Below are 24,613 nucleotides of genomic sequence, written 5' to 3' on the forward strand. Positions count from 1 at the left end.
AGCAGTGAGAACTAGCAGTGGAAGCAGTTGTGGCCCCAGAAATGGCAGCGAGCATCACAATGGCCACTTCTGTTTGCTGAGCCCTCTCCACACCCACCCCCTTCCATCTTCATAACCCCCGGAGGAACCCCCAATGCCACTCCACGAGCCTCCACCACCATGCCTCCCACTCAGGACATGGCGATTTTTTATTGTTGTCTGAATTAATAACTGGCCTGTGTTACCACGGGTATCGGTTTCTATACAAGGAGATAAATCCACAAACACACTTTGATTAGAAAGCACTTTCATTGTACCACTATAAACTTGTATTAAAAATGGAACCTAAAGTAGTTTAAATTAAATGAATTATATATAATTAAAAAGCCTTTAAGGCACAATAAGGCTCTTTTTCAATCTTCTTTTATAACAGAGTCAAAAAGGAAGAAAGGCACCCAATGGACAGCATAGCTGGATTGCTGTTCACTTGGTAGCTGGCCCTTCTGAGAGTCCCAGGTAAAACCGACAGTGTTTTCCCTGTCCTTCCCCTGCTGCACTTAAGTAGGATGCTCCAGGAGCTACAGCCTGCTCAGCTAGGAGATGACATTCAGGGTGGTGCCTAGAAGGTGGTCCTGAGAATAGAATGAGGCCTGTGCAGAGAACACTGAGCCTCACTCCTCAGCTGGAGAGACACCTGCCCTCCACCTGCCGGTCAGGAACCAGGCCAGCCTTAGTCACCCACACCTCCCAGAGGGCTTTGCACTTGGGGCAAAGGCACGTGGGGGCTTTGTCTCCAACACCCGGAATCATCTCTCCCCCTGAAGAGCATTTGCTGAGAAGGACAATGATGAGAGAAGTGGGCGTTCTATCTGCACTTCTTCCACAAGCTAACCCAGTGGTTCTTGAACAGGGATGTTTTCAACAATCCAGAGCTCAGGCCACACCCCAGACCAATTAAATCACAACCTCTAGGGCTGGGACACACGAATCAGCATTTTCATAAAGCTGGTTCCAATGTATGGACACGATTGGGAACCACTGGGCTAACCAAGTATCTTACAAACTCTCTCCCCCAGAATGGGGTTCTCACTCTGCTCGCCATTGCTGCTCATCGCGGTGCCGGGCAGCCTCTGGTGGACCACCACAGCTTCCACGGGTGCCAGCCAGACTCTCCCAGGCACAGACACAGTAGCGCCGATTTCTCTTTCCCAGCAAGATTTATTAAAGCAGGTGGATGGCTGGGTAGGCCTGGGGTCTCTTTCCATGGGGAGCAATGCCACCCCAGCATCTAGGTCTCAGCAGATCTCAGCAACCACTGGGTGCAGTTGGGAAGGGCAGGCTTAGCACCCAGAAGTGGGAGCCGCCCCAGTGATGGGGAGAACAGGGTGACTGGCCTGGAGCACACAAGCTGGCTTTGGGTGGTCGTGAAAGTGCTCATCTGGGCCCCAGCACCTTGGGTCTCCGGCTCCAAGGTGGTAACGTCGAGCTAGTTTCCTCGGCCGTAAAGTGGGATACAGGGTAGTACCTGTGAGGCTGCTGGGAGACCTGACAGAGGAAGGTTGCTTGGTGGCTGCTGTAGCTTACCAGCTCCCAGCCACAGCCAGCATCTGGGGGACCGTCGGGTGTCACGCTGCCCGCAGTCTGGAGTGTAGGGCCCACTACACTCCATCGGAGGCTGCCCGGCACCGTGATGAGCAGAACAAAAGAGGTGCTCATCAGTGTTTCGGGGCCTCTGGAGTGGGGAGGGGCCGACAGTTCTGCTGCCCCAGTGGGCAATGATGCGCAGAGACAGGGTGGGGGGATGGCGCCATCAGGTGGTACAGTGTCAATCGTGAACCATCAACACCTGCCCAGAGCTGTCCCCTCACCTGTCTTCTTACACCCACCCCAGGCTGCCTTCCCTGACTTTCTCTGACCCTCTGGGGCTGCCCATTGGCTGACTGGCTCCAGTACACTTAAATGCCAGGATTCCTCCCCCTCGGTGTTCCTCAGTGGGCACTCTGTATGCCCCTGCCCTTCCCTCCTCATCCATGGGGCAGGGGCTGAACCTTCCTCGTGTGCTCGCCCACCTGGAGGAGGCAGGCATACTTCTGAAGGGGCCAGTGCCTGCTCCCACAGCTGGGCCAACCTTAGTGCCCTGTGTACCTGGGGCTGCCCTACCACTCCCACCTCTGGGGAAGACAGGACCGCCCTCCATGACAGCCTCCCCCCCAGCAGCAGGAACACAGGGAGCCTGCCTCTGGCGGTAACACAGCACTGACCCCTTTGCTCTCTTCCAGTGGCTGGTGGAAGAGTCAGCAAACACCAACAGTTTCCAGCTGGGATTCCTGACCCTCCAGAAACCTGTATCTGACACAGGTGGCCACCTTGGTCACCGATGCTGGGACTCTTGCCTCTTCCCTAAAGTCAATGTCCCAGAGTCCAGCTTCTGAAAGGGAGACAGTTCTCATCAACCCTTAGGCACTCCCCAAGGCCAATTCTTAGAAGCAGAAACAGAGAGCACCACACACCATCATGCTTAGCTCTCCATCCAGAGCCCAGACACCCACCTTTTCATGTGCACAGTCACAGCAGCGGGCCTGGCCAGGCCCTGCCCTACATGCGGGCAGATGCTCAGGGACCCACAGGGCACTGACTGCAAAGTCCCCACCAGACCCCCTTGAAGAACAGAAGAAAACAGCCTAAGAGATGTTCATTCTCGTGGATTCCACGGCTGCCCCGTGGGCCCTTTCCCACAGTGGGAGAAGACAAGAGAAATGTATGCATGTTGGGGAACCAGCGGGTGAATAGGGGCAGGACATGCTCTGCCACTCCCCACGGGGAGGGTCAGGAGGCCCTCAAGCTTTGCTGCCCTCTGGGAGGTGGGGATACCTTATCTGATGTGACAGGGTCTGCTTTGGCCTTCAAAGCTCATCATCATCACATGTCCTTTTCTTGGTCTCAAAAACATGTAAAGGGGGAGGGCTGGGTAAAATCACAGCTGGATCTCGTGAGGAGCATAGCAGGACAGTCAGAATGCCGGGTGCAAAGCCCAGCTCTACTACTTAACACACAGGAGACCTCAGACAACTCACCCATCATCTTGAAGCCTCCGTTTCCACATGTGTAATATAAGCAACCCAAGGGTACCTCACAGAATCTTTTTGAGAAGTCAATGAAGTAATGTACTTAAAGCTTTGACAAAATGATAGCTGTTTATTAATGTTATCAACATTAATAACTATGGAATTCAAAGGTGTCCCTATCAGGAATCTCCTCCTTATTCCTGTAGAAGAATGGTGAGAAGTGTCATTCAGACGCCCAGCTCTGAGCTCCAGAGGCCACCCTGCCCTGACATGCCCACCCTGGAGGTGTCCCCAGTTTCCTAACACTCCGTAATTCTTAGTTATCCAGAAATAGACATGATAGCAAAACCCAAGTTCCTAATGCAACAAGAGTCTGCCACCTGGCTGGGAACAAAGCTCAGCCCCAGAACTGGGGGAGCATCCATCGTGTCTCGTCTTCCACGGTGACTGGCCTAATTATCCCACAGCAGCTCGACTGTGATGTTACTCACTGGATTCCACAGGGTGGTGGACCCTCTAAGAAAAGGCATCTGGTAAAGCCATGACTCCCCTCCCATGTAGCCCCATCTTTCTTCCCAAGAACAGTTCCAGCTAAACCTTAAAGCAGCTGCACTAAGGAGCTCCCTGCCCTACAAGATGTGTGAACTCTGGAGTCACAGGGCCACCTCCAAGCCCCAAAGCCTGCTGCCCTTTAGTCAATTTGATGGGGACAGGGCGTGAACACAGGCACCGGGAGCACAGGCACCAGGAGGGCTGAGAGGGTCAGGGTGAGGACCGGCGAGATGCGAGTCAGCCCGTGCCAGTCAGGCAGCCTTCACAGCCTGTCTACCGGGATAAACCAGGGAGGGTAATTTGGGCTTCCAAGCTGCCCAGCCGCAGACAGGCCAGGTTGGTGTGGTGAGGGTAACAGTGAGACAGGTAGAGGAAGCTGCGCACACGAAGCAGAAGGGCAAAGATTTAAGACCACGTAGGCAGGCCCTCCTACCCCCAATTCCAGCTCTGAAGATGGGAAAGCTCAACTTGATGAAATGCCCGCACTCCTGAAAACTCAGCACACGTTACTCTGAGCCCTGAGAGGTTGGAGGTTGGCTCCTTAGCCTCGCCAGCCCCGTCCACCCACAGTGACCTGCTCTCTTGCCTCTTCACTGGAGCCTCCCAGGCCGCCACCTGCAGCCTCTGCTCAGAGCCCCTGAATGGGACTTCACCTCTGGGGACCTGTCCCCTGGCCACAGATGACAGGACCAGGGCAGACGCTTGGCCAAGTCGAGCCAACCAGGTTCTCAGAGACTAGACCTCGACTGGGTAGTCCAGGGCCCTGGAACCGGAGGTTCCTATGGTGCCCGGGCCATGTTACAATGTAAAGGCTATGAGACGGGATTTGCAGGTTTGCAGAAAGGCTGGTCTCCAGAGAGAACAGGCAAAGGAGAGAGAGGCGGAGGTTGGAGATGGTGCAGCTGGGAAGGGAGGTGAAGGGGGACAGGCTTCCTGATGACTCTACACCCTGCACCCCCCAGGCAGCCTGCTGGGCTCCAGAAGGTCTCTGGGGCCTCAAGAGAACCCTTCTTTGTACACAGACACATTGGAAGGTGATTCTGCTTGTGGCCACCAAGGGTCCCTCATGCGTCACTTTGCCAGCAGGCCTGGGTATCCGCACCCATCAGTCCCTCTTCTTCTCCCTTCCCATCAGACACAGTCCTGTTCCAGCCCACACCTACACTTGGAGGGCGCCTCCTCCTTAAATACTTAACTGTTCTCCCCACCCACATCTCTGCCAGCCTCTCCAAGGCCCTCCGCCTTCAAGAGGCCCTTCCCAAGCCCGCCTCCCACCCAGTGCCTCTCTGCTCTCAACTCTCCCATCACCCACGATTGGGCCCCCACTGCTAACGTTCTGTACCACATTAACTGCTCACCGTGTGCACGTGTATAGGTGATTTCTTAGAGCTGTTTGTGATTATTCCCTTTCCTTTCTCATAATCTCGCGGTGAGACATCAGCCCACCACACACAGGAATTTCCTATAGAATGCAGCTCAGGACCATCCTCTCTTGCAACATAAGAACAGTCATTTTGAATGACATAAGGTTTAAAGTTTATTATACATTTTCATCTAGAATGTATAATGAATCAGATAATTTTGTCCTATCAGCATGGCCACAGAAGTGTTTTCTTCCTGTAAATTACCAAACTAATTGGTACAACAATTGGTACAAGGAGGGACACCTAGCTCAAGATGGGACTCAAAAGCAAGAGCTAAGACTTCCAGGTATGATGGTGTGGGCACTGGGGTGGTAATGTCACATGCTACCGCACCCCCAGAGAGATGAGACACAGCAACAATGAGCAGCCGTCCCCTCCCCACGGCCAGACAAAGTCCTCGGAGCCAACAAGAAGGACAGGGCCATATCGGGTAGAACCACCTTAGGAGAGGGCCCAGAGGGGTGCAGACCCTGCTCTGGTGGACAAGTTCGAGAAGGGCTGGGGGGCTCTGGTTGAAATTCTGAGCCCTGGACACCACCAGCTACTACAGTCACCACTGTGTCCAGCCTGTGGGGGTGACACCCTGAGATGCCAGCTTCTTCCAGCCCCCAAGTTCCAGAGCAGCTGAGTCATGGGCCGTGGATGAACCTGTGATACTAGATTTGCCATTAGTCACAACCCCTCTGGAGAGGAGAAAGTCTGGACTGTGAGAACAAGCATCCTGCTCTGGGACCAGGGGTGGACCAGTGAAACCAGGGAAGGCGGGAGTTACTTCCTCCTTTATTACTCAAGAAAGATACCTAATTTCCTTTAGGCTAAAGTTGACATAGGGTTAAATTCCTTCTGCTAACTCATATTCTGTTCAGCAATAGCCAAGGGCTCCATCACCCTCCCAATTCCCCACCCCACTCTCACGCCCCACTGGTCCTCAGGCCCCAAGAAGAGAATCACCAATCCCATTTCTCTTCATCCAGTTGGCCCTAGAACCGGGCCAAGCACACAGAGGGGTGCTCAGTGGATACCTACTGATGACTAAGACTTAAGACCACCCGATATCCCAGTTGGCCTAGATATCCCAGGGTCGAGAGACCCACACAAGGTAGGTGCACAGCATCCTGAGAAGGTCAAGTGAGAAGTTCTGCTTTGGGACACAAACACATACTCCTCAGCTACACTGCCAGGGGATGAACACCCAGGCACGAAGCAGAGAAGCCCATTCTTCACAGCCAAATGATAAAGTGAAAACAACAGCATAGGTAACAACCAAACAGAAGAGCGTGGAGGAGGAAGAGGAGGCCCAGTGGGGCACATTTTAGAAGCACTCCAATTAGAGCATCACCTGGCAGGCCTCTCCCATTTGACATCTCCTAGTGTCTCCACATGAAAGTCTAACTCCCTGGAATGAATGCACAAAATGTGACATCAGCAAAACCACAGAAACCTGAGGCCCTTGCTTATAGAGGAAGTTTTCCAGCATGTTTTAAAAGCAAGGTTAGAAAGGCAAATAAATGGGAAGAGTTCTGTTTTCTTTATTTAGAGAGCAAGCTTTAAATGACAGAACAGCTTAAGCAAGCTTTTACTCCAACTGACCTAAGACTTAGCATCAAGAAAAGCCATCAGGAGTCTAACAGCTGTTTAACAAAATCCCCAAAGACAACTTCCGTTCTCACTGCCCTCAATCCTCCCTTTGTAGGGACAGATGGCAGCCACCCTCCCTGGAGCCACAGACTATTTCTGCTGACCCTGAAAATTTGAAGCATGAACAGAACATCCTGCATGTGAGTTTACATTGCACTCTCAGGTTTCCAGTTTGGGTGAGGGTCTGGTGTGCTTGCCCGATGTGTTGGCCTCTTCGCAGAAGGGACCGTCAGGGTCAGGCAGGCCCTCAGACCACTCGAAGAAGGAGACAGCAAATGAGTCAGGGATTCCACCCCCGTCCCCCATACACAACCCATAGGACGCTCTTAAGCTTCTACTGATTCAGTAAGGATGATGGAAAGATTTGAAACTGTGACGGGATTCTGCTACAAGTGGAAACCAAAGAACAGCCTGGTCTCTCCTGGGATTTCTTCTGTAAAGAGTCCTAGAAACTCAAGTCACCTTGTCTAAATCCCTACGTGATGCCAAAACAATAATAAAAGATCGCTGCCTCATTCACTTACTTGACAAGTATCTGAACATCCTGCTGTGTACCAAGCTCCCCTGGACACTGGAGACCCAGGGGGTCCAGACCCCAGGATACTGACCATTCCACCAGAAAGAGAACCCTCCCACCCCAAGAGCTACCTTGCTAAACACTGAGTGACAAGCACTGCAACTGGACGTGACACGCCAGCCCTCGGCGCAAGAGAAGTGCACGGTCTTCTTGATGGGTACTTAGTGGGGTTCTGAGATCACAGACACAAACCACAGCTCTGACTGCCATGTTCTGAGCAGGTGTCCGTGACGGGTATTACATGCACCATCTTAGTCCTCATGACAACTCGGAAACCGGGGCTTTTATCGCCTGCATTTTACTCAATGCTAACCTGAAGGTCAGAGAGTAAGGAACTTCTCTCAGCCACACAGCTGGAAGGGGAGAAGCAGACCTGAACCACTGGGCCCTCCAACCTGAGGGGCCCCTGAGTCAAAGGCAGGACCGGAGATCCCTTAGGAAGCAGCGCAGACAGGCAGAGCAGCAAGTGAGTGATTTGGCCCCAGCTGGAAAAAGCAGCTATGGGGTTTTAAAGCAACAACAAACATTGTGGAGGAGAAAGAGGAAACGTAGAACATGCAGGGTTCAGTTAGGACACGGCAGGGACAGCTGTCTGCCTCAGGCTGTCTATGCCAGGAGCTTGCCCACCACCAGCCGACAAGCCACCAGGAGCACAGAGAACACTCAGCCTGAGCAGGGAGAGATGTGCGGTCAGAAGAGCAGGCTACGCTCCACAGGCTGGGGCCGAAACCTGGGTGGTGACGTTGGCACCTGCCACCTCCCTCATAGCTGGTTAGGTGGTCAGCAAACGTGGTTCTTTAATCCACTTCCTACTATGTTAAGGGCTCGCTGGTCACCAGTGGTATTCTCTGGAAAGGACTTTTCTGAGAAATACAGGGACGACTTCTCAACTCTTCAAAAAATATACACATACACTTTCTACCCCAAAACAGACCATCAGTGATTAAAGTATTTTAACAAAAGTAACAGTGGCAGCTCTCCTTTCCAACTAAGCCCTCAGAAGGGTTTCAGTTCGAACTTAAGACCCTCTTGGAACACTGGGGAGGGGGGAAAAGCAGGGCTCAGCCTCCAGGTGAAGCATCAAGCAATCACTCAGGTGTCTTTCTAGAAGCTCCTGCAACTGGAAGGAAGCCAAGCGTGGTTCCCTACAGGCCAACCCCAGCCTCTCATCAGCACCAGCTTCTCCACTCCTACCCTGCACAGAGTCAGGCGGAAATGCACCCTTTGGCCAAGGGAAGACCCAGGTCCCACAGGTCACTCACCCTCCATTCCTCACTCCAGCCAAGAGCAAGCACTGAGGTTTCTTATTCCTGACTAGGAGTAAAACGAGAATGCCTTTTACTAGGAGGAAGAAGTTGTCCACCAAACAGCAGTGGTGTGTCAGTTTTCATGAGCAGATTAAAGAGATGAGCAAGAAATTTTCAAAACTATGAACAAGAAATCCTGCACCCCGGTCTCCCTTTAAACCCAGCCACACCTGTCACCTCCACATAGACTTGTGCGGGATGGACGATGGAAACCTATCTGCAGGAGGACCCTCCTGCCACCTACACAGGGGGCCCAGGGGCCTCTTTCTGGGATGAGCATTCATCCTACCTATCTTGGAGCTAGGTCTTTCCAGCTGTGGAATTAGGACAGGCACTGCAGAGAACAACACTGGCCCTAGGTCTGGGACGTGGTGTCTCCACAGGGCTTAGATTCCAGCTCGCCAGGAAATTCAAGGCCAGGCCACCAAATGCTTCAGTGTGTCTCAGTTCCCTATGATCTAAATCAATGTTCCTGGGATTCACAATTACATTGTGAATGTAATTGTTGTGACTGGTCCTCAGACACAACACACCTGCACAGGCAATATAGAACGTGCCTGTGGAAGGCTTTTGTGGGATGGACTGCACGTTGTTCTGCAAGTCTGGCCTTTATTCTTTTTTATAAATAAGAAAGTATAAATAATGAAATAAGTAAAGAGGTGATAGGGATTCCAGGAGGTAGCTGAGCTTCTTCTTTAAAAAGTTTTCATTTTTCTGCTCTTGAAGTCAAACAGTCTAGGAACCCCTTCTCTGAGCACGGTTCCCAGCACACAGCAGATATTTAGCCGTTGTTAGACACTGAATAAGACAATCAATTCCAGTTCCTTTCCGGCTCAGTACGCTAAGGACTTCTCTCCCTGACACCAGCAGGTCGCTGGTGGTTGTGGCATCAGCACTTAACCCAGGGGGCCTTCTTTGAACCCGGGTCTGTATGAAGGTTGGGGGAGTGTTTCTGGTCAAACAGAGCCCATATGGTTCCACCCCACATGGTCTCCATGAACTCCTCACCTGCTATCCCTTCCCAGAGGAGTGCACCCAAGGAGACTTCAGGCAAGGCAAGGCCCAACCCCTCCCCACCCGCTTCCCTACAGAATTCCATTCCTCTCCACCCTGCAGGGGTCCATTCAGGGCTGGATTCTGTGTCACCGCTCCCTACCACGCCCAGAAGGGTCGTCAGGGAGACATTTTAAAATTAAGCTGAAGCGAAATTAATTTTATTTTCTGAATTTCACTATAGTCCCTGAAATACCTGAGCGAAGCATGGGGCTAGGTCCCCAGGGTAAGCTGGAGGCCCCACTCACACGAAGGAGTAAGTGAGGATACCCAGGTTTTACTTTTTGAAAGAAAGAAACCCCAAGGTATTAGAACCAGCGACCCATGAGGAAAGAGGTTGGGTTTCTCTGCATCCATGCCTTCCTGCCTCAGGGAATGCCTAAGGCCAAGATGCAAGTGTGTGGCCACAACAAGGGAGGCCCAATGGACGGAGGGCTTCTCTAAGCCCTGAGGGGCTCAGCTCGGCTGCTTCCTCCACCCAACAGCATGCACCTGGCCCTGCTGCAGTTCTCTCAGGTATGGGACCCCCCTCTCATCCTATGCCCTCCATCTCCGGAGCCAGTACCCTCCCCTTCCCAGGGGACTCAGAGCAGAAGCCACAGCAGTGGAGACAGAAGGACAATGGCCCTGGATTGCAGGACAGGGAAGTGGAGGCCACGCACAGGGGGCCTGCTAGAGTCTGACACCAACACGGCATTCATTTCTCTGAATGGGAAACAAGAGAGACAACCCACAAGGGACAAGTCACAGAGAACAAATCAAGCAGATGACTGGGGCCTGACAGAGCTGACGCTGCCAAGTGCCCCGACAACGGAAATCAGAGCCCCATTGACAACACAAGGCCTGATGTCCTGCTTACAATCGTGGGAAGTTTCCTAGAGAGGCAGAGATTATTTAGCAGCAGAGACATACAGAAAATAGTTAGATGAGTAAAGGCTAAATTAAGAGGAAGAATAATGGTTTTCTGTGAACTCATAAATGTTTATTTTCCTGGGTCACAGAACTTTTCAGAGACAGTTAAAACTCTGTCAACTATGATCTCAAAATACTAAAGGGGCATACAATGCACTAACTGGTACAGAGTAGAAGGCTTGCTAGGAGCGGCGAGAGAGGAGAAATATCCAACACAAAGAACAAAGACGGTGGCTTCCCCTGTCCATGGATAAAAATGAAAACAAGACCCCCGAACACAGCACCAACCCGGCATTTGTGGTCCCCAAGGCAGCCTGGCTGGGTGCTGGAGACAGAAACTGGGCAGGACACCAGGATGGCTGGCACAGAGGCGGTGATGGTGAGAGCGTGGGAGTGTGGGCCGACCCTCTGGATTTAAATCACCTGTAGGTAAGCCAGGGCGGAACTCTGGGTTCAGAGATCTTAGTTTTCTTATCTGCCTGCTTGCTTGAAAGTAGGTGAAAATGACTCTCAAACCCAGGTTGTTTCAATTCACCTCTCCCCTCACCTACCTGCCCCTGCCTCCCCACCCCCGAAGCCAATTTCATGGCAAGCTATTTCCCGGTATGACTGCAGCCTTTGTGTTTCTCTCCTTTTTCTGACTGCAGTCAGCGTCATCATGTTAGCAAGAAGCTAAAAAAGGCCAGGGTTCATCACCAACTGGATTCTCCTTCTTGGATGTGTGCAGAGCGGGTGGTGGTAGGGGACACCTCTATGGCTTTTCTGCCCACTGTCCTCCAAGACTGGAAGTATCAGGGCCTGTTCACAAGCACACTGAAGCTCAAGAGACACTGCACAGGAGTAGGTACAGCCCACACTAACTCTGAAGGTGGAAATCAGCTCATCCTCCCCTGGGGCTTGGAGGATCTGCCACCACCCTTCACCTTGGAAATTATGGATTTACTCACATCTGCAGGTGGGAGATTGTGCTCTCCCAATTTTACCTAAGAAACTAACATCCATACCCTCTGACACACAGTAATAGACAGCCATGGCCGAGAGCTGGAGGAGCAGAGAAGAGGCCTCGCCCTGCCCGAATCAGCCCTGCAGCAGAAGTCCCGGATTCATATAAGGGGTGCCATCTGCATCCCAGTGAGCCACGCCCAGTGAAAGGCCCCACTCGCGCCTCCTGCTGTGACACTTCACCCAGAGTCTCGTCTTCTTTGAAAGCTGCAGTTGGTACCAGGGAGTGTTTAGGAAGGGTGATTCTGCAGAAAACAGACATAAAAGCTGCATGCAGGCCTGTACTGCAGATGAGGCTTGGAAAACGCTGAGTATCCAGCCTGGACCCTGTCTGTTCACAGGGAGGAGGGAGTTGGTTTTCTCCACTCCCACAGAGTGAGGGGCCGGAGTGATCAACTCTTCTTCCCTGGCAATCAATCAAAAGGAAGTCAGGGGCATGGGGTGGGAGCTGTGGGGGGAGAACATCACTAGAAAGGGCAGGGGAGCATTGTCTTAACTGCAATCAAATGTGCAAGAACAAGGACACTTATTAAGGAAGAAAAATATTTTTTAAATTAATGCTCAGTCTTAGCAGCCTGAGTCCTCCTGAATGCCCAACCAATGCAGAAAGAAGCCAGAGCATTTAAGTTCTCTGCAATTTGAAGGTGTCCTCACAGGGATGGGAGTGCAGTCAGCGTCAGGGGCCAACACTTGCAGAAGGGGAACGGGCTGGTCAACCAGGGCAGGATCCTGCTCTCTTAGGCTGACCCCTGGAGTTAGGGAGGACAGAAAGCATCCTGACTACCGATACCACTCCTACTACATATTTTTTTTCCTCAAAGACTCTTATGAGACTTCACACACACTGAAAACAAATGGTGTCTGACATCAAAGCATATCTCGGGTCTATAAGCACCAAGGCATACAAAGCTAACAATTTTAAATGGAACCAATATTAATATTTACAGATATTTAGTGCATGACTAGAAACCATGGGTAAGAGCAATTTAGGAAAAGTTCAGTAAGATCAAGAAGGATGCATAAGACTGTGTAACGGCCACCATCCAATCCCAGAGCCCAGCGGGTGATGGCAACACAGTATCCAGGTCTCAAAGGGGAGGGGACCTGCCCACAAATGTCTGCCCCTCAAGAGGGACGTCCCTAGGGACTGTTATCACATCCCTTCTCACTTTCCTGGTCTCCCCAGTATAAAATTCTACCAATATTGATTTCACTACTGTATCTATCTTGGCCAGAGTATTGGGGAAAGGGGGAAAATAAAATATAACTCTACTTCAGAATTTCGATAAGTTGTATCTCTCAGAAATGTCTCCTCTAAATTCAGAATTGCATTAGTATTCTAGATCATGTCCTGCCACTCAGCTCTTTCTTAAAGAGGCACTCCACCCAGCTACATTTCCTTTTATCTACGTTTTTAAAAGGGTAAACTCCTTGAAACTATTTCAACTGCAGTCTTTGTACATAAAACAATAATTTAACACAATTCACAATTGTTATAATTGCTTTAAAAATGTGCAAGCACACACACATTGGTCATTTAATCCTTATTTACCCTTAGGACACTCAAGTAATTGGTATAATAACTTGAAAGGCAAATCAAATCTTATTAATGCTTTCCAAGTACTTAAAAAAATCTAAAGTCAATGAATGTTTTGGAAAGTACTACGATCAGGAAGAAAACACAAACTGAAACATTTTACCATTTAGTTCCTGGAAAGGTTTTTTTTCATTTATTTATTGAGTCTCAGGAAACTGTTGGTTTTGATTCTTTTAGAAAATAAGACTGTCTGAGGAAACTGCTAGAGGAGTTTAATATGGTTTAGGCAGTGCTTTCTGGATATATTAAGAGCTACAATTCAAAGAAGAAACTACCCAGAACCTGTAACACACAGGACTATCTTGGATGTTGACAAGGTACAAGCTTGGCTTGGCCCACAAACTGCTAACAGATTTGCTGGGGGGACCATTCACATCCACACCAGAAATGAGCCTCCTGTGCAGGGAGGTATAAAAAACTCATTTAAATACATGATAGTCTAATGTGAAATTTGAAAGCACCAAGGTGACTTCATGACTAGTACCAAATGTTGAATAAATATCAATTGACTCAAAAACTCAATGAGCCTCTATTTTCCTCTTAAAATTATTAGACGCGGCCTTCCCTGGTGGCGCAGTGGTTACGAATCCGCCTGCCAATGCAGGGGACACGGGTTCAAGCCCTGGTCCAGGAAGATTCCACATGCCGCGGAGCAACTAAGCCCGTGCGCCACAACTACTGAGACTGCGCTCTAGAGCCCGCGAGCCACAACTACTGAGCCCGCGTGCCACAACTACTGAAGCCCGCGCACCCTAGAGCCTGTGCTCCACAATGAGAGAAGCCACCGCAATGAGAAGCCTGCGCACCGCAACAAAGAGTAGCCCCCGCTCACCACAACTAGAGAAAGCCCGCGTGCAGCAATGAAGACCCAACACAGCCAAAAATAAAATTAAAAAAAAAAAAAAGTTATTAGACGCTGTAAGGAAGAGAAAGATAAATAAGATGGCTTCATCCATATGCTAAAGTACAAATACAAGAGCTAAGAAAAAGATAGGAAAGACTAAGATTAGGAGTTCAGAGAAAGAGATCAAATGTAACCAAGAGTGGTCAAAGAAGACTCTAGAGAAAAGGTAAGAACCAGAGCTGGGCCTTGGAAGAGGGGCTGATTCAGACTTGCAAAAAGAGGGGACGGCACTGGGGCAGGAGGACCCTAGTGAATGAGGGCACGGAGGGGCCGTGCATCAAGTGTCATCAAGGTCAGCAAACTAACCAGTTACGCTACATGTCCTGCCCACTCTCTCTAAACGTTCACGGAGGCTGTCCTATGTCCTGGGCCCATTCACATTGTCACCATCTCATTTAACAGTTGACAGAAGCAGACTCAATGAGCAGAAGTTACAACACTTCACAAAAACTCAGTCTACAGCAAATTGTACTGGATGGGTAGGGCGGTTGTTCCGGCCTTTGGGAGTCCACAGAGGCATTACTTCCTTTTCCCAAAGCAGTGAAATTCCCAAACCTGGGAGACAATGGCATCTCCGGGGCTCTATCCTAATGGGGTGAAGGGGGGAACACAACAACACCCCCGAACAAAAAAAAGCCTCACTTCTTCAGGATGAGCATCAGGTACTCTTTCTTGTTGATACACAAAGAATTAGGGTGGTAACAACTAAAATAAAGAGACCCTAGGTTGATATCAACTTACCTTCAATTTACCTCCAGCTAGATCCCACCGTAATAGGCTTGACTCTTTTAATTGAAATAAGTGATTTAAAACAGTGGGCCAATGAGCCCCAAAAGTAAGAAGACTAAATACACATAGCTGTGTGTTTGCCTGTTTGCTTTGCCGTTAAATATTCAACAATATATTTATAGGATTTAAGTGATCATTTTCCCTCTGTATGGATATGAGTATAACAATTAAACGATTCCCATTGGAAATGCTGGGCTTGCTAGCAAGTCAGCCTTCAGACTCTTTCACAAGAACATTAAGTTGTGTCCTTCATGGATTTAGATGGGAGAGATAGTGTTTCTGTCTAATCATCTGCTCACCACAAAGGGAAGCCACACTAACTTCAGCAGGAAAAGAGTGCGCATTAAATTACCTCTGTAGCTCCCTGCAGATTAAGGCTTGTAGCTTTGGGATTGCATTACAATTAAGTAATAATGAAAGAGAAAACGTGTCTTTTGATCAAATAACGCATTAATCCTACCATATAGTGTGTATCGTTATTCACTCTCTGGGTAACGTTGACTTTTGGGGGTGATTTTTCTTCCTCATTCCACAGGACGGGAAGCACGCACAGAGAAAAGGAGAAGGGGAGGCATCATGGAAGACGGCGGCAGTTAAGATGCCCTGGAAAGCTCTCAGGTAAGAATTAGTATTCATCACGTCATCAAGAAAATCCTAGGTGGTTTTATTGAAAGGGTGTAGTCATTTCTCAAGGTTCAGCATGTCAAAACATTTTCTGCAGAAAATCTACATCCCTCATGAGACCCAAATTCATGAGGCCTACTACCTGAGCAGGGCTGGCTGCAGTTTATGACTCCTCTTCACTACTTCAGACCAGAGTTCACAAAGCAATTAGCAGGATAGCAAGACTCTCCCGGGAGGTATTTGAGAACAAGTTTTTCAAGCACTTTAGAAGCATTTATATATACCTAACATGCCATTAATCATTCTTATCTGTTCATTAAGGCTGTCTCCCTTAGGACCTCTACCCTCCAGTTCTTACTCAGCCTGGTTCTTCTTATCTATATAGCTGAAAAGAAGTCTATTTCCTTTATAACATATTTTTTAATTAAAAGACTTCACTAATTCACATGGGTGTGCTCCACCAATGAGTCAGCACTTTCAGAGTGCTATTAAGTATACACAAAGGCCGTTCTCTGGTGGGTCTGTGTGGAAGACAAAACATGCAACCATAGCTTGATCTGGGGATACATTTTTGGCACTGGAGAGATTTTAGACAATTACTTAACAGCATGATATAAACCTCCTGTCCTTATCAACACGCATGGCTGCCTTCTGTCCCCTACCAAAAAGGGGGCAGGATTTTAATTTTCACTGCAATCTACTTGATAAAAACTAAAAGTGGAAAGGAAATTAGATACTCTAACATTGAAAAGCAACGAGTTTTAAATGTCATATCAGCCGTAACGTGACTATACCTCTTCCCGGGACTCTCCCACACCCATGTTCAATCCTCTGCTGGTTCCTGGGTTCATCCACCCCAGCGCAGCAGGCAGGGAGGCTCCAAGCAGTGTGAGATGCAGCCAAAAGCATCCTGGCTTCATTTTGTTGAGTCTGTTGAGAAAATGACAAACACTCAGAACTAAGCGTTGCAAAGTGTAAAGAAGTCAAGGCATAGTTAGTTAGTGAGCACCTGTGCTCCAGAATCATATAAAGCCAAGTTTAAATTCTGGCACCAACCGTTCTGTTTTCCTATGGAGAAGTTATATTACTTCGGAGCCTTAGTTTATTCACATCTAAAATGGGGTCAGAATATGTACCCAATAGCGCTGCTGTGAGGACTGAAGCAGGCAGGGTCGGCACATAGTAAGAACTCTAGAAATGCTAACTGGTATGTAGAAACCCACTTAAAATGCACCTGCCACTACAACTGCAAGAACAAATGGGGGTGAGAAGGCTGAGGCACCTCTGTTAGGTTACCCTACGTCCATGCTTCTGTTTCCTCAGAAAGCATTTGCAGCTGGGCACACTAGTGCTCAATAAATGCTGATGAGGAATCACATTAAATCTGTAGCACCCCTGTTTGTAGCTGATGCCTCAGTTAACAAGATCGTGAACTTCAAAACAGCATTAAAGGGTCTACTATTTTTATTTTTGTTTCAAGACCAGTCCTTGTAATAGAATCCCAGCATCCAATAGATAATAGGATTTCAGTAGCGTTTAAGATATTTCCTGAGACTCACTTGATAAATTGTCTAAGAAATGGACAATTGAAAGTAATCAAAGAATCACATGGATGAAAAAAACTAAGAATCAGCTATAATAAAAATTCAACTCCCTAACATATGCTGGGCATTGTGTTAAGAGGACAAAGACACAGACTGGTGCATTTGTCCAATTAGCTGTACTTTCTAAGCCTTCCACCGTGAACATATTCCAACCTTAATTTCAGTATCTCTAAGAAACATATCCAGATAGAACTCATCATGCAGTATTTAGAACTCTTACTCAAGGAAACTTTAAGGGTTATTGATTTCTGTGAGCACCATACAGTTTAGTGCTTAATTGCATGTGGTCCACACTGCATCCTGCTCATGGCTGGGGAGATGAAAACACACAGAGCTCCTTGCAGGCCAGCACCCCCGTGCCTTGGCTTAGGGCTGGTCATGAGCAGGTGTCCGAGTCAGAGATGATTAGCTGCTTGAGAGACCTTACAGCCTATTTGAGGGGTCCACCCGTGCTCACCCCCAGAGCCAACAGCTTTGAAGGATCCCTGCTCTACACAAGGGGAGGTATCAAATGATCACTAGCGCTGATGCCAGGGCTGCCAAACAAATACACTCCTGCCACATGCCAGGTTTCCTTTGGCTGCCTTCCATACCCAAATAAAGCTGCTGCTCCAGATTTGCTTTATGTCCCCGACTTGAGACAGAAATGCCCACAGGAAGGAGAAGTCAAACTAAAAATTGTGGGCATATAACACTGGCCTATGAAAGGCACGGTTATAAGTTATGACTGTCTTCTAAGAGAAGACATCTCTTTTTTCTTTTTCTTTTCTTTTTTTTAAGAGTCCACACACAGGCTCCTACTCCTACCTCTGTTTCTTCAGCCGTTCATCTTTGACATCTGTAGGGAAAGCTAGAGATACTGGGGAAATGGTCCGAGTGGCTAGTAAATACAATCTGAAGGTCATGGTCTCAGCAGTCAGCACCAGCTCCTCCCTCTGAAGAAGGCAGAGTGGGGCAGAACGCTGCAGCTTCCGCAGCTACCTGGGAGAGGGCTGCAGCGTTATCAGCGGCCCCCCAGCGCTACGCTCCCTATCCGGGGCTCGAGCTAGGGTGTGTGTCCTTACAGGGATGAGGAGTGAAAAATCACATTTGGGACTAAAAGAGAATAAAAATGACTTCCCTAACTGCAACCAGTTTTTCTAAAAATAAATAGGGCAACTCCCTACTCCCCATAAATTATTCTCTTCTGAACACAGAGCCATCCATGTTCCAGAGACTGCAGAAAGCAGTTGCTGGATTTTTGGAATTTTTTTTAAACCAGCAAGAGTAACTCAAGCTAGAACTAGAAAGACACTGCTTCCTACTCTACTTTTATTAATTCTTCCCTACTTATCCACCATCAAACAGTGCTCATGGAGTGAGCATATATATAAAAGGTCTTCTCTCCCTTTTCATGCCTTCAAGCCCAAATAAACTAAAAACAGCAAGATAATCACAACTTACTCTAGATAATGCACAGATGTCAATCCCTGGAGTTATGAAATATGTGAGCCACAATATCTAGTATTTAGTTTTCAGTTTGCCTAGTAATCCAAGACCAATTATTTTGGATGTTTTATTATTAATGGATAATATCAGAATAAATTCTGTTCAATTGTTTTGGGAAGCACCAAATCACTTCATTTAAGAGGGTGTGCCCAGACCTCTGGCATTAAACCAGCTGTTCTGAGATGTGTTTCAGGAAGCTGAACTGCAGCCCTACTGCACCTGGAGTCATCTCTGGTTTTGTCTGGTTTGTGTTGAGATTCCCGTAGGATTTTATTGGACGACGGGGAAACGCACGAGCCAGGCCAACTACTGAAATATTCCTAGGCAGCCTCTCTGTAACGTTTATTTCAGCTTGGCCACCACTAGATCAAACTTCATTTGCACGGCAGATGAGTCTGAGATGTCATTTTATACTCATGGTGATTGACAATTCATTCCGTCTACAGCAACAACAGTCTTAAAATTTACAACCCAAGTTTTATGACAGTTCGGTTCATAAAAAAAGAATATTGCGTCTAAATCAATTTCGATGATCTGTCTAATAACCAAATAGAGACTATCTATTTGGTTAACACATATAGCAATTACTATGTGTCAGGCACTGTTCTAAATGCTTCATAGGTATTAACTCATAATCCTCATTTCTACTCCATGAGGAGGGCAATGATTATCCTCTAGTCAGATGACAGAGGAAATGGGTCGCAGAGAGGGTTAAGTACCTTGCCAAGGCCGCGTGGCAAATAAATGGCAGAGCTGGGACTCCGAGCCAGCCAGGTGGATTTGGCGTCTATACTCTTAAACCCCATCCCCTGCTGCCTCTTGATACTTAGAAATATTTTATTTGGATGAATGGTTGGTTTTAGATGGGGGAACATGTATGTACAGCAAGATCAGAGGCCATGAGCCCCAAGTCTCTCCTCTGACCGATGCCAAGAGCTGTGTTCCTCCAGCTTTCATGGCTCCGAGCAAGGCCACAGGAGCAGAGTGAGGGGAAAGCCAAGCTGCCCCCCTCCTACACTTCACCCAGGATGCGGCCACTCGGCCCGCTCTCCTCGGCCTTCATTGATGCTGTCTTCGTTGGCCAAGAAAGAATGTGATTGAAATAACGAAACCATGAGGAGATACAAAGGATGCCAGGCATCAAGAGTACCCTTTAGCTCATGGGCAACACCAACCAGCCTGGTAGGCAGTCACTTTGGGTGAAGAGGACCTGTTGGAAGATTACTCAACAAATTCAAATAGCCCTACTGGCCCTCAGACGGAAGAAAATACAACAAGAATCTCCCTGTCATAGAAATGGGAAGGTACCACTAATAAGGTCACAAACCCTCTTTTTCAACCTAGAGCTCCTTTTGAAATCAATTTACGTTTATAAGCTTCATTCAATCCATGCTAGAGTCCCAAGATTGGTTATAAATCTACCTGAGATTGTTCTCATAAAAGACCTGGGACTACCTTTCCTTTCAAACAACTCATAAGACACAATCACTTGATATTTAAGACATCTCGTTTCCAAGAGAAGTACTTCACTGCTTCCTCTGAGGTTTCCCACCTGAGCCTCATGTTTCCCCATGCTCAGCAGAATCAGGTGCCAGACTGGCCACTGCACAGACAGGACACCAAAGACCTGGAAGGTGGAGGAATTCACCCAATGTATGAAGCCAACTCAGTGGCCAAACCTAGACTAAAACTCAAGCATCCTGACCCCTAGGCAATTGTTTTGTTTCTAACATAATCACAAACTTACGTATGGAATATCTATGCATTCTCTGTTTAGACAGACTGATTTTGCTTTTTTTAGTTCAGGGTGGGCCCCATTAGATCATCTACCCCCTTGCTGTGAAAACCACAGGATTTTCTGGTGTTATAATACAAGCTGATATCGTGCTATTATTTATTTGTATGTAAAATCATAGAGGTACGAAAAATCTGTAGAATGTAACATTCCAAATACTGACTTGTTTTTTGAAGGAAGTTGAAAAACTGTGACCTAAGAATGCAAATGATCAGGGAGAAATAGATATGAATATGTAAACTCCAAATCTACCCCACCAGAGAACATACAGCAGCATGTAAGCTGTCTTTACTGAACAGGGTCAGAAGCCAAAGAGAAGCACGGGCATAAGTACAAACTTCTCTTTCCTCCTTCAGGAACCAGCCCTGTTTGGGAAGAATGGGAATTCTGACCCTTGGAGCTTTTGGGAAAGTTATTCACTGGTTCGTTCTCTCTCATCCTCTCTCTCAGAATATGGTGACACTACTAGACCAGACACTATGGAATAGTCACACGGAAATGGCTTCTCTTTGTAACAGACAGGACCAGAAATTATGAAGATGATTTGGCAGAACTAAGCACCACCACCCAGCCTTGAAGAGAATGGTAAGGTCTGTGACTTTGAGGCACCTGAATTTCTAACCTAATTGAAAAGTGTATGCTCTAGCCAATTACTTTTAGGTGCATTGCATTTTACACATGTGATGTTGGCAATCAACGAATAGAAACCAATTGGGGACCACTAAAATCCTACAGTTCTCTTCTGTATGCCTGCCCAATGTTCAAAGAAAAAAAAAAGGCCTATCAACTCCAACCTAAAACCAGGAAGCTGTATGCTAATTTCTTTTGCAAGGTTTAGGACCCCAGTTTTGATTTGTGAGTGTTTTAGGAAAAAAGAAAAGGGTTCAAACTTCCTAAAATAATCCCTAAAATACCAATCCCAGGAAATTAGGCATGGAAACATATGAAGCCAACCCTGAAGCAATCCATAATGAAGTTATATTGCATTTCCTATTAATTATCTATTCGGTATCTTTGGTTAATTGTTCCAACATTTGATAAATTTGATATCTAAATTACTCTATGTGCAATGTGTAAATCTATGACATTCCTATTTACTATGAAGTTAACGCACAGAACCCTCACCCTTCCAACATTCAGATTATACCTCCTAAGTACCATGTTCGCTCCACTGTAGTTCTATTTCACTTGAAGTTGCATGCCTTGTGTTATGCACAAAGATAGAAAATGTAAGGAAAGATGTGCTCTTGAAATAACTGCCTAATTTGATTAATTAGTAAGCACAGAGCAACACAAGAAAGTTGAGTTTGCAAAGAAATACGAAAAAAGGCAAAGTAGCAATTAAGGAGATTTTTAGGAAATCCTGACTACTCAATGACAATTTCTGAAATGTAATGTTGTCAAACAGAAGCTCACATCATGAAGATCACTAAAAAAAAAAAGAAAAGAAAGAAAAGCCTGCAGCCCTTAGAAGGAGAAGAATCCTGAGTGACTGGCAGGTCAAGGTAGAAAAATCCAACCTACCCCTCCAGGACACAGCCAAAGTGATAAAAGTTCTCGCCATACCCAGAACAAGCTGGCCCCTCTCTGGAACAAAAAGCCTTCCTGGAACTGACAACAATTGAGGGTGGGCAAAAAATTTGGAGAGAGAAAAATCCATTGGAACAACTTTTATTAAGCAATTTTAATTCACTACATCAAAGACTATTTTCTTGCACAAACTTTGGCTCTGTCTGAAGTCTTTGGAGAGACGGGCTGTCTTTTTCCCTAGCAGGGGAAGAAAGTGAACATTCACCTCAGTGTGTTTAAACAGAAATAAACTAGTAATGCTGCAGTGTCTTCTCACAAAACGAAGACGGAAAGCAGACATGCGCCCTGTGGAGCATCGGCTCAGGTCTTCCATTAGAGTTACTGCCTGAGGGCTGCTGAGCCTCTGGGGTCAGAGAAGCCGTATCCCTCACTCCCTTGACCATTTGCTTCCCAGGTGAGCCCTCCACCTGACCACTGCCCAGACCCAGAGCCTGTCTGGGCCATTCCAGGATTAAAAGGACACTGTTAAAAGTCATCTCTGGCTTTCCCCTAACCTGATGGTAGGAAAATAACTCGGGACTTTTGAGAAAAGTCTGAATTTCTTCCCGATCCCTTTTCTCCCCTCTCAGATTGTGTGATAATCAAAATGTGCACCAAAAGTGGGCTTAAGTTACCGCGCCCCTTCTATTGAAATTCTGTTTCTGTTTGGCTCAGAGAATGTGGACGGATGTTTGCGTCTCAGGAGTCCACCTAGTACAATTCCTGGTGCACAGGCTTGCAACAAATTCACTAAGGAAACAGACCAAAGCTACCGGCTCCGCTCGCCGGAAACCTCGGCGGAAGCGACACCTAGAGGGGAGCGGAGAAGAGGCTGCAGAAGCGCTATTCATCAATGTCGGCGACAGTTCTCAGGAGAGAGGTCGGCTGGACAGCGCATGTGGGACCAACTCTCTGGGCTAGACGCAGACCTAGAAGGCCCAACTCTGCAGGTCCCCAGGAACTTACATAGACGGACACGCTGCACGGGATGCTCGCCACGTTCTGGGCATGGTGAGAAACCCTACTGCTCCAGCAGGTTTCTGTTCCTGCAAGAGGGGCGGGCGCCGAAGTCCTCAGGTGGCAGGCCTCAAGCGAACGCGCTCGGGGCACCGCTTTGTCAGCTGAAGGGAGCCCCGAAGGCTCGCGCCAAGCTCTCCCCCAAACTCGAGGCCACACTCGCACCCAAAGCAGAGAGCTCTGCCTGCTTCGCCTAGGTCCCCCCGAAACTTGGAACAGGTCTTTTGCTGGCGCCAAGAGGGGTGGAGATCACCCACATTACAAGCTCTTAGGACCAAGCCCCCCGCCTGAACATCCCCCAAACAAATTGCTCACTAGTGATTTTCCAGCAAATAACACCGGCCGCTTGCTTGGAACAACGACCGGCCTGGCCGAGCAGAAGGAGAGCGGCGGGCTGCCGGAGCCTAGTGGGGTCGCGGGTCCTTCCCGCCTCCTCCGAGAAGCCCAAGCGCTCAGCCCCGGACGCGGCGGCCCTCGGGGTTGTGAGGGCCAGGCCGGGCGCCGCGGGCCCTTCGGGCTGCAGCGAGCAGACGCCAAGTTTCCCCGCAAAGCTGGAGGAAAGAGGTGGTGAGGACGCCCGCCTCGCGCCCCAGCCCTGGGCCAAGGGCACAAGTCCGAGCCCAGGTGCAACCGCTCTCCTGTCTCGCCGAGGCCGCTCGGGGTCCAGAACCCAAGAACGGCACCTGAAGGGTCTCGGAGCCCGGCGCCCGCTTCGGGCTCGACCCAAGTGGTTCTGCGCGGTGGTCTGCGCGCAAGCCCGGTCACTCCGGTCCCCACTGCAGACCCAGGCCACACGCCTCGGCTCCCCAGCCTTTACCCCGAGTCCTGGCTCCGGCCGGGGTAGCCCTGCCCAGCCCGGCTCCTGGGGTCCCGTGCCCGCCTCCCGGCAGGCGGGCAAACTTGGTTCACCAGGCGCGGCGGTGAGCACTAGCAAGCGCCCGGCCGGGCCCTGCAGGGAAACGCGGGGCCGCGGGCGCCAGTACCCCAGCGGGGCGCGGCGGGACCGGTTGGCGGCGGCGGCGGCTTGGCACCCTCCCCACGGCCGCTCCGAAGCTGCGCCCGCGTACCTGAGGGGGCCGGGGCCGAGGGGAAGACCAGGTGGCCGGACTCGGAGGGCGAGAGGGAGCGCCCCGTGGTGGCAGCGGCGACCCGGTCCCGCGTCCTTCGGTCGGTCTCTCCGGCTGTCGGCGGGTCCTGCGCGCGCTGGAGGCTGTCGCGGCTCCAGCTCTCTAAGCCGCCGTGGACCGCTGCTGTGGCACCACCGCCGCGGCTGCCCTATTTCTGCCGGCGGGACCGGAGCCCGTGACGTCACCCTCCGGGCCCCGCCTGCCCAATCGCCGCCACCTGTGCGCGCGGCCCGCCCGCCCGCCGCTCAGACCCGCGGGGCCAGCGGCAGGTGCGCGGAGCAGCCGGGCGCGCACTCGGGGCTGGAGGACTCCCGGCGCTCCAGGGCGATCTCTGCAGCCTCAGGGGCACGGGGTGCGCTCCCGGCCCTGGCTCTGTGGAGCCCGGCGGCCGACGAGCTCTCCCACCCCCCAACACACTCCTCCTCTCCTCTGGCTCTTTTCCGGGCAGGGTTCCCCAAGTCTGTGCTCTCAAGATGCGCTGCTGGTCTTAATCAGCAGCTGTAGCTTGTGGAGCTGAGGCGGGCCAGTACACCGCACCAAGAGAGCTGTCCCTGGACGCAAAGTCAAAGGACACCACCCCTCGCTGAGAG

At 49.4% G+C, this 24,613-nt stretch overlaps 1 protein-coding gene across 2 annotated transcripts in view; it reads right to left on the reverse strand.

Moving 5' to 3' along the window:
• FSTL4 (follistatin like 4) overlaps positions 1-24,172 on the reverse strand; it is a 435,003-nt gene extending 410,831 nt beyond the window's left edge. For both annotated transcript variants that reach the window (XM_036848961.1, XM_036848959.1), the window contains exons 1-2: positions 23,964-24,172; positions 16,218-16,353 (exon numbers count right to left, since the gene is read on the reverse strand). In XM_036848961.1, the coding sequence (XP_036704856.1) occupies positions 16,218-16,343 (126 nt within the window). In that variant the 5' untranslated portion in view covers positions 16,344-16,353; positions 23,964-24,172. The remainder of the gene's footprint in view (positions 1-16,217; positions 16,354-23,963) is intronic.
• Positions 24,173-24,613: the final 441 nt, after the last annotated feature.

Source organism: Balaenoptera musculus, chromosome 3, assembly GCF_009873245.2.
Source record: "Balaenoptera musculus isolate JJ_BM4_2016_0621 chromosome 3, mBalMus1.pri.v3, whole genome shotgun sequence".
Classification (NCBI taxonomy): Eukaryota; Metazoa; Chordata; class Mammalia; order Artiodactyla; family Balaenopteridae; genus Balaenoptera; species Balaenoptera musculus.